The sequence below is a fragment of the Periophthalmus magnuspinnatus genome, chromosome 10 (genome assembly GCF_009829125.3).
Source record: "Periophthalmus magnuspinnatus isolate fPerMag1 chromosome 10, fPerMag1.2.pri, whole genome shotgun sequence".
NCBI lineage: Eukaryota > Metazoa > Chordata > Actinopteri > Gobiiformes > Gobiidae > Periophthalmus > Periophthalmus magnuspinnatus.
This window is the reverse complement of record NC_047135.1, coordinates 34,937,804-34,955,301: the sequence shown is the minus strand read 5'-3', so window position 1 is coordinate 34,955,301 and position 17,498 is coordinate 34,937,804. Positions and strand designations below refer to the sequence as shown.

General features: G+C 42.8%; 1 protein-coding gene across 2 annotated transcripts in view; it reads right to left on the bottom strand.

Annotated features, from left to right (window-relative positions):
- Positions 1-17,498, bottom strand: part of nlgn3a (neuroligin 3a) — a 255,864-nt gene that overhangs the window by 174,374 nt on the left and 63,992 nt on the right. The window contains exon 4 of one of the 2 annotated variants that reach the window (XM_033974470.2): positions 8,959-9,018. The exons of the other annotated variant lie outside the window; for it this stretch is intronic. Coding sequence (XP_033830361.1) covers positions 8,959-9,018 — 60 coding nt within the window. The remainder of the gene's footprint in view (positions 1-8,958; positions 9,019-17,498) is intronic. 2 annotated transcript variants of the gene reach the window in all.

Here is a 17,498-nt window from a genome sequence, read left to right as displayed (position 1 = left end):
TGATAATAACGTGTGTGAATGAAGCAAAACGCAACTCCAGGTCTGTTTTTAAGGAGCTAACAGCATTAAAACATGGATTAAACATCACAAGAGTCAGTTTAATAAAGGAACTTCAACGTAAACATAATATTTACTAAAGTTTCTTCTTATTTAAGCCACAACATAAACGCTTAAATCCTTCACAGTTTACTCTACACATCCAGACTGGGTTTATGTAATTTCTCAAATCCACTCTATTTTTGGACAGTGATGCTCTGGCGTCTGAAAGTTGTGGAAAAACACTTATAAACTCATCACTGTGGATAATTAGGATGTTGAAAGTGAGAATTATCTTTGGATCACGAACCGTTTAAAATGAACTGACTATGTTTTTTTATGTCTTTGTTCCGTTGACGGTCATTTCAAGTTCTTCCTCTGAGATTGTCCTGTGCTTTGCTGATCTTATGGCACCACCTCGAGATACTAAAGAAGACTGTAAAGTAAATCCATACACTGCAAAGGAGCTGTTAAAGTGGAGTTTATGTTCACACTATGAATCCTGACGTCTCCTCAGAAAATAATGGAAGATCTGACCTTTGTGTGAAGGTGACTGTGCGTTTATGACTTACACATGGCCCTGAGTGAGCACAGAGGCGTGTGTGAGGGTGAAACGGGAAAAAGAGTGAGTGCAGAGCCGCGTGTGAGGGTGAAACGGGGAAAAGAGTGAGCGCAGAGCCGCGTGTGAGGGTGAAACATGAAAGAGTGAGCACGGAGCTCACAAAATGCACAGGAAAAGAAGGAAGAAGAAGGAAAAGAGCAACGCTGAAAGGTACTGGACTGTGTTAGAACACGCCTCTGTGGCATAATTTCCTAAACACTAAACTTGAGAAAAAAATCATCATTAAATAGATTTGAAAAATAACTGATTCTGTGGCTTCAGCTTCTTTATTGGGGACATTTTGATCATTCAAAAATACAAAATATTCTATAGGAATAGTACCAAAGTTTCATCACCCTGAAACCTATTAAAGAGGAGGTATTTACATCTATGGAGTATTAAAGAGGAGGTATTTACATCTATGGAGTATTAAAGAGGAGGTATTTACATCTATGGGGTATTAAAGAGGAGGTATTTACATCTATGGGGTATTAAAGAGGAGGTATTTACATCTATGGAGTATTAAAGAGGAGGTATTTACATCTATGGAGTATTAAAGAGGAGGTATTTACATCTATGGAGTATTAAAGAGGAGGTATTTACATCTATGGAGTATTAAAGAGGAGGTATTTACATCTATGGAGTATTAAAGAGGAGGTATTTACATCTATGGGGTATTAAAGAGGAGGTATTTACATCTATGGAGTATTAAAGAGGAGGTATTTACATCTATGGAGTATTAAAGAGGAGGTATTTACATCTATGGAGTATTAAAGAGGAGGTATTTACTTCTATGGAGTATTAAAGAGGAGGTATTTACTTCTATGGAGTATTAAAGAGGAGGTATTTACATCTATGGAGTATTAAAGAGGAGGCTAAACACGGGCCAAAACGTGTCTATTTTACACATTGTAAATGTCCAATGTCCAATAAACACTAAAGCCTAAACTGTGTCTCATCTTCACAAATGTATATTTTGTGATAAAACATGTAATGCATCTGTTTGTCCAGTGAAACCACAGATTGTAAGACGTGGAAAAAGTGAGACAAATGAAGCTCTTTGATGTTAGCAGTTACAGCGGTGAATATGGAGCTTCATATTTGGAATTTCGATTATGCATAGCAACGAAAGAGCCAATCTGGAGTCAGGCTGTTGAAGGTAACGCCCCTTCCCACCTGCACCGAAGCAACGCTGTCAATCAAACCTGTTGCTAACGCTAGTGAGAGCGACCTTGGAGAAAGAAGACGCCTGATTTGTCTGTTATTAATGTTTGTATCTTTATTTATGGACAAAATAGTGAAACAAAATCTATAGGATCTATAGCCTTTACATACTTTACAAAGAGCCTGGAACGGCCTGATACGCCCCAGTACGGCCCGGTACAGCCTGGACGGCCCGGTACAGCCTGGACGGCCCGGTACAGCCTGGACGGCCCGGTACAACCTGCTTTGATTCTGATGTGAACAGAAAGCTGCATGTTTAAGACAGCTTTTGGCTTCTGGTGTTCAAACTCATTTGACTTTCAGAGCCTGTTGTCTTTGGTGTGAGCCTGGATACAACACAAAACCCTCTGAAGAGCTGAGGGCAGAATACTAATAATCATATTACACAAAAGCAGTGGGGCAGACCCTGATACATATTGTAGGGAATTACATAAGGAAGCAGTAAAAATGCCTCGGAAAGTAACTCACAGCTCGTGTTCCTTGTTCTTTCCTCCAGAGCTTCAGGAGCAGACTGTTTTTGCATGTTTTTGCCTGGCCAATTATTCGATGCCACTCAAGAGTAAAGGACAAAAGGGGAGTGATGACAGTAACGTACGAGCTTCAGCGGCTTTGAAATGACTCAAATAATGCCCTTGTGGATCAGCCATTAGCAGCACTGCCCGTCTAAGAAACAGGCGTCAGAATCCCAAATATCGTCACATAAGTGGACGCGCCGGCCCCTTCTCATCTGTGCCACATCAGACTGAGCTCGCGGCTACGAGGGAGGCTAGTGTGTGTGTGTGTGTGTGTGTGTACACGTCACACAGACTAAGCTCGCGGCTAAAACAGAGTGTGTGAACTCTCCACTCAGGCTCTATGTGACACATTTAGGGAAGTTGTATTAGCATTTAGAAAAGAGATCATAAATAAAAGAGACACGGGCAGTCCTTTGCTTATTGACTGATCGAGTTAGCTAAATGCTACATTGCATAAAACTAGACAGGCCCAGCGTACGTTACATGTGTTGATGTTGTGTTTCTTGGATCGCTCTAATTCTACACGGGGAATACAATCTGGCTTCATGTTTCCAAACATATAGATCCAAAGTGCAGGTATTGGCCTGCAGGCAGGTGGGACACAGTTCTGCTCCACAGCACCGCGGTGATGGAGGGTCTCTGCAGAGGAATATGCATGTGTGCTGTGTGTGTCTGCTGTTTGGATAAAAGCATTGTTTATTTGTACAAATGAGCGAGTGTCTGCCTGCTTCACTGACTTGACGGATGTGGTTGCATAAACGTGTGCACTTATAGAGTCAACGCCGCTGGTGTTAGAGCTGGAATTTCACCAACAAATATTTTACCCTATGGATTGGGCCGTGACACTCTCTGTGAAGTGAGAATAGCTCTCGGTGTAACTGGAACACTGCATCAGCACCACGGCCAGCGTTAGCACAAAGCCTCGTCACACACCTACGTGAAGAAGTTAGCATCTGGTACAACGAGCATCTTTAAAGACTCAAAAATTAAAGTTTGATATGCACCGGAATGTAAAACTTGTGTCATAGAGTTTGGACTCAGTCAGGAAGGTTTTGTTTTTTTTAAAGCTTTGTCAAAAATATTGTAATTTTAAGTTGAACGTCAGCGCTCTTATCCACACAATACGTTATTCTGTGCTCGTTGACTGCACTGACATTTGGTTGTCCCCCGTCTGAATGAGAACGTCTGAGCGCAGATCTAAAGCAGTTGAAATATGGAGGGTGGAGGGTGGCGGGCGGACGGGGGGGCGCTGTGGAGTGGAGACACAGGACAGACAGACTGCCAGCAGAGACAGCAGCCTGGTAATGCTGGGCTGAACAGACTGAGAGACAGAGGGGGTTAGAACATGCACACAACACGTAGAGCTCTGGGCTGCATAAGAATATGTGGAGAGAGGTCTCATGGATATAAAGTAGGGGCACAGGCTTTTTCATTTCGTAGTAGTAGTAGTCGTTAAGCGGTTTATCAAAAGCATATCTAACTCTTAAAATTGTCCGTGACTCGTGATCGCTGCAGGACTGAATCTAAAACTCCATATTTGTGTTTCTGAGCGACGTAAGATCGCGAGAAGACGAAGTTCTGTCGACGTTCTGGCCTTTAATTTGAATACTAATGTTTGATTTTCATCAGTAATGCATGCAGCACATTTACTGTAGACACGGAGACGGCCATTACCCACAATAATCGCGGAGCCACTTATGAGAGCTGTATAATGTCAGACAGCCGGCAAGGACTTAGAGGTTTGAGCAGGGAACAGAACACCAACTATATTTATGCATGCAATTTATGTCAGCGTTAAGTAATGAGAAAGAGAGGCTGCTACCTGACTCTGGCAGGATTGAAGGAGATGTGTTACGGTCTTAGGTTATCAGTCAGAAAGTATATTACCGTATTTATAAGTCACAGTTTGTTTTCTTTTCATAGTTTGTCCAGGGTGCGACTTATACTCCGATGCTTCCTTATTGCCAAAGTGACGACTACACGAGGGAACTCTAGACTCGTGCACCAGTATCTACTCCTCCTGAACCACTAAACATTTAAAACTTCAACATTACGCTGATTTAAAAGACGTCTGAGAAACACTGAACGCTCCATCTACGTCTGGAGTGGGTGGAGTTGTTCAGAAGCGACACCGACGATGAAGAATTCAACAGATTTGGTGATCTGGAGTGAGATCCAGAGTAAACGTGTTGCTTGTTTTTTCTGCTTTATTTATCTGATTAACTGTTAATATCTTACGTTAACAAACCAGTTCTGTCTGTGCTTCTATTCAGCTACTCAGCCTGGTGTTCTCTATTTTATTGTTTTTATTATAAAGATAAAATGTCTGTTTTTGGTCTTGGTTTTTGCAAAATAAATTTCCCCGACTTATAGTCCAGTGCGACTTATATATGTTTTTTTCTTCATTTTTGGCTGGTGCGACTGATACTCCAGTAGTTTAAAAGCAGAACAACAAAAATCTGATCACTTCGCTGTCTTTGCCTGGTAAAAAAAAACATTTTATCGGTTAGAAATGTGTAAGAAAGAGCCGTGATGTGTGCACGATGAGACTCTTCTGGACGAGAGCTGATTGGCTGAGTGAGGAGGCTGTAGAAGAAAGATTCAAACATACTTCCTCCTTTCCCAGTTTGCAAATCAGGGACTGCAGCTTTAAAAGTCCAAAGAAAACCCACAGTTCTCGAATCAGCTCATTCTGAAGTCAGTTATGAAGCTGTGGCAATGGTAAAACTGTGCCGCTTTAGGGTTAAGACCATGTAAATCCTGCTTATTGGACAAAACCTCTCATGGTTCCTTGCCGGGGTCTAAGCCGCACATGTATTATAGATATATTTATGCATAATTATCTCATTAATTATTCACTAATGCAAATTGTCTTTGTTTAAGTCTCTGCAGAGTTTAGGTTAGAGGTCGGTAATCGAGTATTAAACCAAACGGATCATCGTGGCTCCCGTCAGCCCCTTTTCGCCGTCGCAGGCAGTAAGCCGCTCTATTGTGTTGCATTTCGGAAAATAGACTTAGCCCTTTCACATTTATTTTCATTCATATTTTATTAGCCCAATGTTCCAGAGCGCTAAAATGAAGATTTATCGATATCTGACTTACATAACTACATCGTGTGGACCTGTTTCTCCAGATTACTATGGAGCGGTAGCTGTGTACGCGCGCCAAAGTACACACCGGGCAGCGTGGTAGTATTTGCATATAGATTCGCAGTATTACCTTGGACACTGGTTGGCTTTCTGCACATACACTACACTTTAATATTTAGTCTTACACAGTGCAAACTCTGTCTATCTCACGGCCAAAGCTATGATTTGTGACGTTATGACGACTCAAAAAAAAAAAAAAAACCCAGGCAAATGAAATTCTTGCGGATGCCGTTGTTTGGTGGATCGTCGGCTCCATCACAGGCGCATTAGCCACAGTGTTTCTGCAGTGTTCTGTGGGGACTGTATTGTGTTTGTGCGGTGATGCTCTGTAAATAGCATTAGTTTCGCTGGGTAAAGAAAAGACTTGTCACATTCTCAGTAAGACTTGTCTCAGGCAGCAGCTTGTAGACCGAGCCGCTGTCTACACTGGCGAAGACGTGCCAGACAATGGGATCGGCACTTGTCAGCGATTTTGAACGGACTTAAGGCTGCACCGGCTGACGCATGTGGGTTAGCTTGAAGCGAGGGAAGCGAGGGAAGCGGGCGCGGCGGATGTGGGTTAGCTCCGAGGCGCGTTGTGTGGAGGAGAGGCGCCCGGGAGAGTCAGAGTCAAGAGTTTGGCTTCAATTTGAACTGCTCGCCTTGGGCTTGCACGAGGAAGCGCCTGTGTGTCATGTGGCGCCATGGCAACACTTCCTGCTTTGCGATCGTGGGGCGGGCTGACGGGGAGCAGGTAGGCTACGGGGAAAGACAGACGAGCAGGTGGACGTTTTATGCATCTTTTATTCTGAATTGTTAATCGCCAAGGCCACCGTGCTAATTTTTTTCAACGCTCAAAACCCACGGAGATAAAAACGTCAACGTACAGAAACACGCCATAGTCAGACGTTTTCTTTCTCTATATTGTACACGAGACTCGTTAGCTCGACGACAGCTATACAAATCACACGAAGGAATTAGCATAAGCCACAAATTAGATACAAATAATAAAATAAGCGGCGTGTTTTGACAGGAGGCGGCGAGTCGACTCCGCGTCAGAGCCTGGTTTGGAAAAGTCCAACACTATCGCTTCCATATAATTAGCGTGATGATGCGGAGAAACTCTGTCCGTGACGATGACTTTTTTTATCCGTTTGTGTTATTTTGAACTAAAGTATTGGACGTATAGAAGCTGTAATGTCGTTCATCTGTTTATGGTTTAGAAAAACAGCCAGAAATTACGAAACAGTTTGAATAAAATGTAAAAGTTTTCTTGCATCTCATCGAGTTGTAGAAAATAAATTGTTGAAGCAGAATCTGTTTCTCTCTTCGATTGTGTGGATATAAAACACATGCAGACTTCAGCCTCTGGTTTGAAATGTTTAACTTCAGTCTTTCGTTTCATAGCAGTTGTTTACAGTTTAAAATCCGTCACTGTTCAGTCTGAGGAAAAGTAGACTGGCCATCGCTGTTTGTCAGACGAACAACGCTGTGTACATGTGTTTAGAAAATGTATTTATGGGACGACGACGACGGACCGACTCAAGAACTCATTTGTTCGTTGAACTTTGATACGGGGACATTTAATACAAGATCTCATGATAGTCTACGTCTAAAAAATGAACAATAGAGAAGAGGAGAAAGGGAGAGGACGAGGAGAAGGGGAGAAGAACTTTTAATGCAAGATGTCATGATTGTCTACATCTAAAAATTGGCTGCTCTAAAACTGAAAAGGGAAAAAAGGTTATTTTTGGTTATTTTGCTTCCCAAAAATGGAGCACATTTGAAGGACATGTAAAACTCTCTCCACTGCAGCACTTTAATAATGTGGAGATAAACATTTAGAATCAACCTGCTCCTGTTTTTTTGTTTTTAATGTTTTAAATGGACCTTTGCGGGTGTGTGTTTTGTTTTTGAGAGTCTGAATGCTCTCATTGGGCTCTCGCTGTAGAAATAAAGATAAATAAAATCCAAATGTTTCACAAATCACACATCTGTGAAACCTATAGATGATAAACGATGTAACACAAACATAAATTACTACATCAGTGCTGGTTCTTTATCGAGAATGAATGAGGGAAGGGCATTTTGTCTCCAAACTGCTGGATGGCTCCTCTGAATTCTCGCTGTGTTGAATGATGTATAGGCTTCAGGCAGCCTTTAAAGTCACATCCCCCTAAGTAAACGTGAACGCTCCAATCTCAAAAGGAGCTTGCATCACTTGCCCTATACACAGGCGGGGCTGGAGACAAGGGCAGGGGCTGCACCCAGCTCCTGATTCTGATTCCGAGGCTTAAGCCGTTTCTGTTGCAGCACGAGAATCGTCTCTCGTCTCTAATCTCAGTCAAAGATCCACCCTGAGCCAGGAATATCCCAAGATAAATATGGAAAGTGAACAATGCGATTGCTGAGCGGCAACTTCCCATTTTCTACACCTCTCCTATAATCCTCTCCAGCAGCACTCGGCAACGCCTCATCTGAATGTGCCAGAATAAACCTGGAGAACGGCGCTCTCCTCTGACATTAACATCGCAAATGGAGCCGCCGGCCCCACCTTGAGGTACGGCTGCTCCTGCCACCAGCCCTGCCTCTCTAATAACACTTGTTCCCGTCAGCGGAGGCTATAATGAAACGGCTTAATCTCTCCAGACAGTTACAAGATTTAATCTAACTCCAAAGTCAATCACTGAGAAGCTCCACCGTTACATTTGGAAACATCTGTAAGAGGAAGCTGGCACGATTCTGCTTCTGCTGAGACGCTCCTCCAGAGGGTTATAAGAAAACTTTAAACTCTGAAAAAGTTAGTACACTGTAAATTTGCAACACGAAGTTCGCAGTAAACAATTTAAGACATTAGGAGGAATGATTTTAAACTGATAAACGTAAATGTTCACACCGTATACAGGGCGTCCATAAAGTCTCTGTACACTTCTTAAATTTAATTACAAAGGAAACTGATTAGACATATTCATCACACTTGTTCTGTTGTACTCAGTGGTTATAAAAGTTTTAATCATGCTGCTTTTTTGTGAGTTCCTCAATCAAACATTTCCAGAGCGATGGATTTCAATTGGAAGGGATGGACCAGTTCTGTTAGGTTCACCACAAGTCACACCTCTGGATTTGTTTTTATGAGGCTGTGTTAAACAAATCGTGAACCGAACAAAGATACGGGACGTTACGGAACTAAAACAAAACATTAAATGAGGTCAAACACTTTGGAAACCACTGAGTCCAATGGAACAAGTCTGATTAATATATCGGATCAATTGTCTTTTTAATAAATGTTTTAGATTTTAGAGTTTGAAATGAACGTCACTTTGTCCTTGTCATTATTTACAGTGTCTTAACTTTCTCAAAATGTCTAAATCTTGTCACAAATACATGTAACGAAAATCAAACAGTAATGAGAAAATCTACAGAGTTCATGCATTATCTTCACCACAGGAAATACCTTCGTCTTCATCACCGTCGTTATCTGACAAATCCCCGTTCTGTTTTTTGGAATGGGAGCCTATTGTTGGAGCAAGAAGAGACATAGAAAAGACAAGGAAATTCAAAATAGCCACATAACAACGGAGAACAGTTCAATACAGATACAGATACAGACACATAACGAAACATCACAAGTACAGGATATAAAACCACCTTTTTACAAGTTTAGTTTTGCAAAAATAAAAAGATATTTGAGTCATACACACAGACTGTATAAAGAAGTGGACTAAGTGAGTGTGACGTCGCCCGTCGCGTTCGGCTGCAACTGAAGCTCGTCGAGGCTGGAGCAGTTATAGGGGCCAATTTAGAGCCGAGTTTCGTGTTAGAAATTCCGACCGCGAGTGTCATTCCCGCTCGCACCGTTGCGTTTAGCGGGGAGTGGGCCTGATTTGTTTGTTATTAATGTTCATATCTCGCGTCACGGACAAAATTGTGAAATAAAAACACCAAGAATCTGTCAGGATTTGTGTTTTTGGTGCGTTCGGTGCTGTTTTTCCTCCTTCCCTTCTGTGTTTGAGCCTGGAGCTGGGCGGAGATTCTGGCTCCTCCCACAAACACCTGCAGCTCATTGTCGATCAAGCTGCACCTGTGACGATAAAAGGACTGAGGACCAGACACTCAGGGCCAGATCGTCTTGTCATCTTCTGGTTTTTCATGTTTATTTGTTCGTGTGTCCGCTCCTTGGAACCACTCTGCTCCTCCGTCTCCGTCCCAGCTCTCCACGACCGGTACAAACACCTCCGCCTCCGACCCTGCGACCCAAGACGACACCGATCCCGACTGTCCGCTCTGTCTGCCTTCATTCACATTTATATATCTGCAAATAAACTCTTCCTGAGTCTGTATCTTTGGTCCCTCCGTCAGTCTTTACGACAGAACGATCGGGCCTCGAGTGTCAGATCCTCAGTTCTTTAGTTCTCACAGGTGACGGCTTGATTGCTTGATTAGAAGCTGGTACATGGAGGTGGTGCCGGAGTCTCCACCCACTCCAGGCTCAAACACAGAAGGGACGGGGGAAAACAGCACAGAACACACACAAAAAATCCCAAATCCTGACAGAATCATGTAAAAAATGGGTGAATACAAACGTTTTAAGACCAAAATAACGAGTCTGACAGCAGCAGTTACAGAAAAAGGGGCCACAGTTTTACAATAGAAAGCGAATTGAAGCCAGAAGTGCAGCAGCTAGCAGGTTAGCTACGTCCATTTCTCCATACAGTCTGTTCGTACACAAGGCATTTTCAGAAACAGCTACAGCCCAGTCTTACATCAGTGTTGGCTTTTGTCAGGTTAATTCAAATGTTATATTGCTAATTATAATTTTAAAAGCAAAGTTAATTCACTTTACATTTTATACCCGATTCTGGATATGAAACCCCAGTCCAGCGTCATCCCTGGAGGCAGGTTTAATGCCTGAATGATTCACAGTCCTTGTATTATCGTGTACATTATTCAGTGGTGTGTGCAGAGACTTTAGCCCGAGTCTGCGCCTCAACAACAGGTAAAGAGCTGTTGTCCTTGTGATTCATATGAGTGTGAACATCTCGCCCTGCAGCGTCTCCACACTCACTACAAATATAGCATGCAGATTCTATTGTGTTCCGCCGTTAGAGAAGAACTCGACGAAGACTGGACAGAGAAGTAAATGCTTTGAAGAGCGCTTATAATCAAACTGCGTCAACGAATCCCAAATTTTCTGGACTACACGGAGTCAGAAAATGCAAATAATGAAGGAAAAAACGAGGTTGTCTGTAACGAAAATGTCAGATGCGACTAATATTCCACATGTAAGTCGCATCTGAGTATAAGTCGCAACCTCGGGCAAACTACGAAAAGAAAAAAAGTGTGATTTATAGTCCGGAAAATTCGGCGTACAATGGATTTTGGATGAAGTAATGGACTTAACTCTATACCGTCGGACGCTATTGTCGCCGATAGACTCACGGTTGCGGACTTTTCATCACCGTAACTCCGCAACCAACTGCGTAAATCTTCACGTAAATTCAAACGGCGTCTCAAAGCAGAGGCATGGGGTTATTTAAATGTTTTACTGTCATGACGGTAAATCTGCCTCTAAGATGACCAATCAGAGCGCAGTTGCCGGGCGGATTTTCCCAGTCACTTATTCGATGCGTCAAAGAAAATAGATAATAGATGTAGTTGTGTGAAAAAATGCAGTACATTCTGATACTTCCTTTAACATGATTTTTATGGCTAAAAAAAGAATAAAAATGTAGTCGAGCTGCACTGGTTTATCACGTGCTCAGTCCTTAAAGAGTTAACTAACTAATTTGAGGTGTATTTTGTTCTCAACGACATAAGAATCTTTGAGGTGCGTTTTGCGATTGGCTATTCCCAAATAAGCTCGTTTTTGATGCGCTCTGTGGCCTAGTTCCAGACCCTTTTGCATCCAAACTGAAAGTCAAACTCGTCATTAAAGCCGAGAACGACGGCGGGATGGCGATTTTTAAAAACCGTACTGGAGAAAGAGGCAGTTTAGTGAAGAAGTCGAACGCCAAAAAATGTGAAATGAGAGAACTGATGTGGTAGCTGCTCCCTCCGTTGCATAAGCCTGATTAGCAGATCTGGTTTGGGGAGCGGTGGAGTCCGTTGACGTGGTAACAGTTATTGAGTGATAGTACTTCAGACAGCAGAGATTGGTTGGCAGGTGTGGACAGGAAAGCTCTGTCACTCCACATCGAGCTGTCTGCGAGCCGCTGTGTGTCAAAGCTACATCCATAATGGGAGCCTGACACGGCGCGTGACTCAGCACTACGCCTATGTACGACCTTCAGCCATTCAAAGTGAGCCCCCGTCAGAGAGAACGCGCCGTGTGCTACTTCAGCTGCAGCCGCGATCCGCAACAGACTCTGGAGGTTTGGGAGAAAATACAGGTTTAGCGCTCGGGAAGGGGGGGGTGACGTCATCATGCGACGCTAAATGTTACGCCGACAGCCACGATTTGATTGTTTTCAGATGGAATTGTAACGTTCGATGGGGGTAAAATGTTACACGGAGATGAAAAAACGATAGTTAAAGCCGACAGATTGTGTTTGTGTCGCTCTAAAGTTATAATAAAGACGCCTGTGGATCGTTGTGTTATAATTTACACATTTTAAATCGCGATATTCATCTAAAACGACTTAATAAAAGAAACAAGTCCGCTAGAAAACTGCAGCGTCCAATGGGAGCTGACGTCGCCGTAAACGTCATCAAAACAAAGAGGCGTGTGGCTGTCGGCGCCCCCTATGGACAACTGCACGTCACACTAGCAAACAATGGATTTTTTTTTTTTCATTTGTACCAAAATAACGACACGACACCGCCAAATCATACGACTTACACCGATTAAGAAAATAAAACTGGAGAAGGAAGTGTCACTTTTTGCGGTCTCGCTGTTTCGCGGATTTTTTTAGCACAATTTTACAGAGTCTGCGTCCTGATTGGCTGTTGGACTGTAGACCATTGTCCATCAGTCTCCTCCGTGCCGTGTCTCCTGTCCAGTACAGAATGTGTTCAGACAAATTTACATAAACGTTGGATCTCAGTGTGACTCTGAAGTGCTGTACGTTTGCGATTTGTTTTCTCCCCGACAAAACCCACAATGTCGATGAAACGTTCTGCACCGACAAAGACGCCTACGAAGGTTTGAACTTTGTGTTTAAACGAGAGAGAAATGTGAGAAAATGTTAACGCCTGTGTGAGAAAAGTGTATAAAGTGTGTGGTGAGGAGTTTTACAGACAAAAACATAGAGAACACTTCGCAGATTTCGCCTGTTTCGGGTTATTTTTAGAACATAACCCGCACGATAAACGAGGGAACACTTTACTGGTGGAGGTAAGAACGGGGGTAGATCGGCAAAATGGCGTCCAAATATCCAAATACAACTTCAGGAAAGGTATAAATGAGAAGGAAATGATGGTTAAAAGCTCTGAAAAGTAAATTTTGCAGAAAAAAAACAGACTTTTGTTGTTGGCCGGTCACTAATCTAAGCTTTAAACATTTAATAATCTGACGTTTTTCTAATGAAAGTCTAATGTAAACATAATCAACAGTGAAAGTGTTGCTTGTCTCCCAAATGAGCGTATGACATCATCCTATTCTTCCGTCTGAAACGCACCAATTATGAAGTAACACTAATCCCGCAGGGCGTCAAGCCGAGGTGTCAGGACAACACAAAATCTGCCAAATTTTATAAAACACTACAAAATACAAATGCCACGACGGGAACGGAGCTACAATTAAAACTCCAACCAAAATATCTTGATGTTTTTTTATATTTTATCTCTCAAAATTTGCGGATAAAATACTATTGTCATAATCCCGGTTCATCCTCGGCGTCGTGGCTCCGAAAAGCACTTCCAAAAACCCCCGAGAGCGATCCCACAAATACAGGAAAGAACAGCTAAATGTTCTCTGACAATAGATGAGCTTTAGAGTTAAATATGAGAAAGGTCAGGGAGCGGAGGGGGACTTGGTCAAATGCGAAACGCCGCGGCCTTGACAATCGGCGCAGATATATTCGGTTTGTAATCCTCTGGTGGGCTTTTTTTTTAACACGGGGAGGGCGGGCGCAGAGCGGTTTTCCGAGCCTGTCTGTCACTTGTCTGTCTGCGAGCGGAGGTGAGGGAACAGCTTGGGAGGGACACATAAGAGAGAATGATTGAGAATGCAGCTAAAAGGTTAAGGAGGCTGTAATCCGCCTGTAAAGGACAGCCAATATTCACACTGTGCTTCAGCTGCTGCCTAAACACAACTGAAAAGAGGAAAGGGAAGCAGACAGGGCGCTCTGGAGGGAGATAACACAAAGAGACGCTTAGAGACGAGGCTACATCTCACATAGCCGTGTGTTTTTATGCTCTAAATCACGACTTACTCTTGGAATGAGACGGTTCCTACAGTTTTAATTGCTCCATCAATGTTCTCGTTAACTATTTCATCTCTTGTTCCTATTCTTTAGCGTTAGTGAATACTCTTTTCTAATTGGCCGACCGGGGGACTTCAAACTGCGTACTGCGATACTGCAACCGCGAGCACATCTGTTATATTACCCATTTGCATTCAGTGCGAAATAGGGCCATGTCTGCAAATGTGAAAAATCAGACAGATATGGTTTTGATATGAGCTTTTAAATTCAACAAAAAGTAACAAAAAAACACACATATAAGACGAATTTCTTTGTTTTGCTGCCAGTGTAACAGCTGTAACCACCTTTTTTTTTTTGCTTTAACAACTGGCTTTGGCTGCTGTCCTCAGAGAAAGACAGAAGTGTGAAAAAAACTATCTGAAAAAAACACCAAAGACAAAAGAACCAAGCGCCGCTCCGTGTTTGGACCTGAGAGGCGAGACTGGGCGACTACATTTATTTGACCTTTATTTAAGCAGGTTCAAACTTTTACCGCCCGTGATTGCAATTTGCATTCGATCAGATATGAATTTGAATAATTGCACAGGCTTAATCTGGGTCTATTTCTTTTTTACAGAGTAGAAAAAAGACTTGTTTGCTCGACCTGTTGAGAATTTAAATTATAGGACAGTTTATAACGACAGGAGTTTATACCTGCAGTGACCACGTGACCAAAGCACGTGCTCATCTGTGTGACTTTGAGACGCAGAGTCCTGCTTGGCTCTGTCTCACACTCACCACACACAAAGAACACAGAGTCTGGGCTGGACTGTGGAGGCTGGACGGCGCAGCAGCAGGGCCCTTTGAATAGAAACTTCCTGCTTCAGCCACGTCCGGCATTTTAATCAGAGCATGACCGCACCTTAGGCATGACCCCAGCCCGCAGATGATAGATGTTAACGAAACATCACAGAATAGCCCTCGAATTAAACAGGCTATGTCAAACCACACAAGGCAGTGTTTGTTCTAGTCTCTTGGAAAGTTTGGGAGCCTGCAGAGATGTGGAGAGTGCAGATTTCCTCTCAGGGAGCGGCCCCTCCCCTCTGGAGGCAGAGCTGAGTCGGCCAACCAACGGGATTACCATGGTGTGTTACTGTCTGCTGTGGCCCAGACAAAGTCTAACCGGGATTTGGGCTTTTTCGCATTTTTCACAGCTCCATAGAATATGAGGTCATCTGGTGTGAGGAACAATGGCCGTGTCACTGATGGATGCTTCATCTACAGGTCTGGCCGCGGCGCTGGCACTTGGCACCGCAGCAGGTTAAAGCTTTGGACTGGCTCCTGGCCTCCTGCCGCCGCAGAGGCTTCACCTGGGGTGTATTTAATCAAGATTTTTGTGTCAACAAAACACTTTAAAATGTATTACATGCAAAATTCACTTATTCCAGTGTTTACTGCTTTTCCATTTGCTCTTTATAAATAAATGTCGTCTGTCTCACTTCTTTGAGCTTATTTCTGTAGATTTACCAAGTGGATTGATAAATGTTTATATATTTCAAAGTCTTCTCAAATCTGGAGTGATTCTTTAGAAGATGCAGTTTTGTGGGAGTAAATCTGAAGGACTGAACATGTTTATCAGACGGTGAAAGAGGCAAACTACACCCCTGTAATGTGAGGAGAATAATGAGACCTCACTGAACCCCTTCATCAGGGCCTCGGCCTCAACGAGCCCCTCTGAACCAAACGGAGCCCTTTTAATTTTGGTCTATGGATTTAACAAGGTAAACCTGTGGATATAAAGGTAAATCTGCTCTTTCACAGCCTCCTTGAGCGTCCTGGCATGTTCCAACACCGTCAGCTCCATTCAGCCCATTCAGATCCAGAGCAGCTCAGTCAAAGCTCACAGAAGCTGCAGGGGCCAGTTCAAAAACCTGCTGATCAGGCACCGGGTTCATCTCCATGTGACCTTAACAGCAGCGGTCAGAGCCCTCGCGGTCATACGTTTGAGCCTATAGGAGGTGGTTAATGCTGTGTGCAAAATCTACATTCAGCTGTAGTGTTCTGGCCTAAGCAGAGCGTGCAAACTCATAATCCACTTCTTAACATTGACAAATCGATTTTAAATGTAAGACTGTTGGAGGAACCAATTGAGTTCATGTTTCTGATTTCAGCATTTAGTCATTTCTATAATAGGATGTTGTCTTTTGCAGAAGCATGGCATCTTTAAATGAGTTCATCTTTTACCCATAGAGTAAACAAGAGCACTTTCTCACTGTCTGGGTGTAATTTCGATCACCAACACGGATGAAAGAACCAAGGGCCCCAAATGCGCCGCTGTAAAACGCTTGTGTGAGAGCTGATTGGCTGCGCTGGGACGGGTCAATTCATCACTTTGCCATCTGAAAAACCTGTTCTAAAACCGTGTACCCGCCTGAAACATTCATACGTGAGAATTCAAGGGATTCAAAGGGTTTGGGAGAGAAGCAGATACGAACAGGCTGAGGCCACGTAAATAGGCCTGTCACGAGAACACGTTTTAAAGCAGGTTGTATTGTTAGAGATATACGGCCATAAAAGATAAAACTGAAACTAGTTTATGCCACTAACACAATAACAATAATGTAAGATAATCCCAGTAACGCGTTTTTAAATAGACAGTATCATTAAAAGAGATGAGCTGCAGCAGATAAACAGCAGATTGAAGCAGTAATTAGCCACAGAAGTGACTTTTTCAACCTTCCACAGCTCAAATCTTATTGTATTACAACTAAAATACCCCAAAACGCCTCTGTTTTTGGAAGGAAATTGTTCACACGATAAATATTGACCCCAAAATACCTTGTGCTGAACAATAAGTTGATATAGTTATTATCATGACAGGTCTCAATAAAACACCATTTTATCCTTTTATGGTTTGAAAATCAGGTCCCACGGGTTAAAGGCACGTCCTGTCTGTCTGATCTGGTCTGGTCTGGTCTGGTCCGGTCTGGTCTGGTATGTTAAACTCATCTTGAATATGCCCTCCATCGTTTCATCACATCCTGCATTTAATGAGGTGGGTGAGTTTTGTTTTCTTCTCTCTTGATAGGCATCAACAACAAACGTGCTTTGTGCAAGGTAAGAGGGTCATTTACCTCTGATGTTACAACTGCATCCTGTTGCTTGGCAACAATCACACCATTTAATCAGGAGTCAAACAGAGCCTCTTTATCCTGCACTGCTGCTGTGTGAAAGTGAATTTTTGAAGATGCCTTGTGCATGACTCAAATTACAATCTTTGGTTTAATAAAAACAAAAAAAGTATTACACACACATGAGTTTTGTAGAACACACTTTCTGGAATGTAAACGTGGATTTAAATCTAGACACGGTTGAATCGATGCACAGATTAACTTTTTAACCCTATTTAGCAGGTACAGTGCAGAGCTGCATCTTACTGGGCGACATGGAAACATTACACTCCATTTGCACTGCTAATTCAACATAAGCCCGGATTAGCAAGAGCGCTATATGATTGGAAAAAAGTGTTTCCAGTGAGATTGAAAATAATGTTTGTAGTAACAGAAAGCTACACATCCAGAAGCAGTGTGCATCGTCACGTGTCACAAAACAGAACACGCCTCGGATAAGCCCTTTTCTCATTATCAAACAT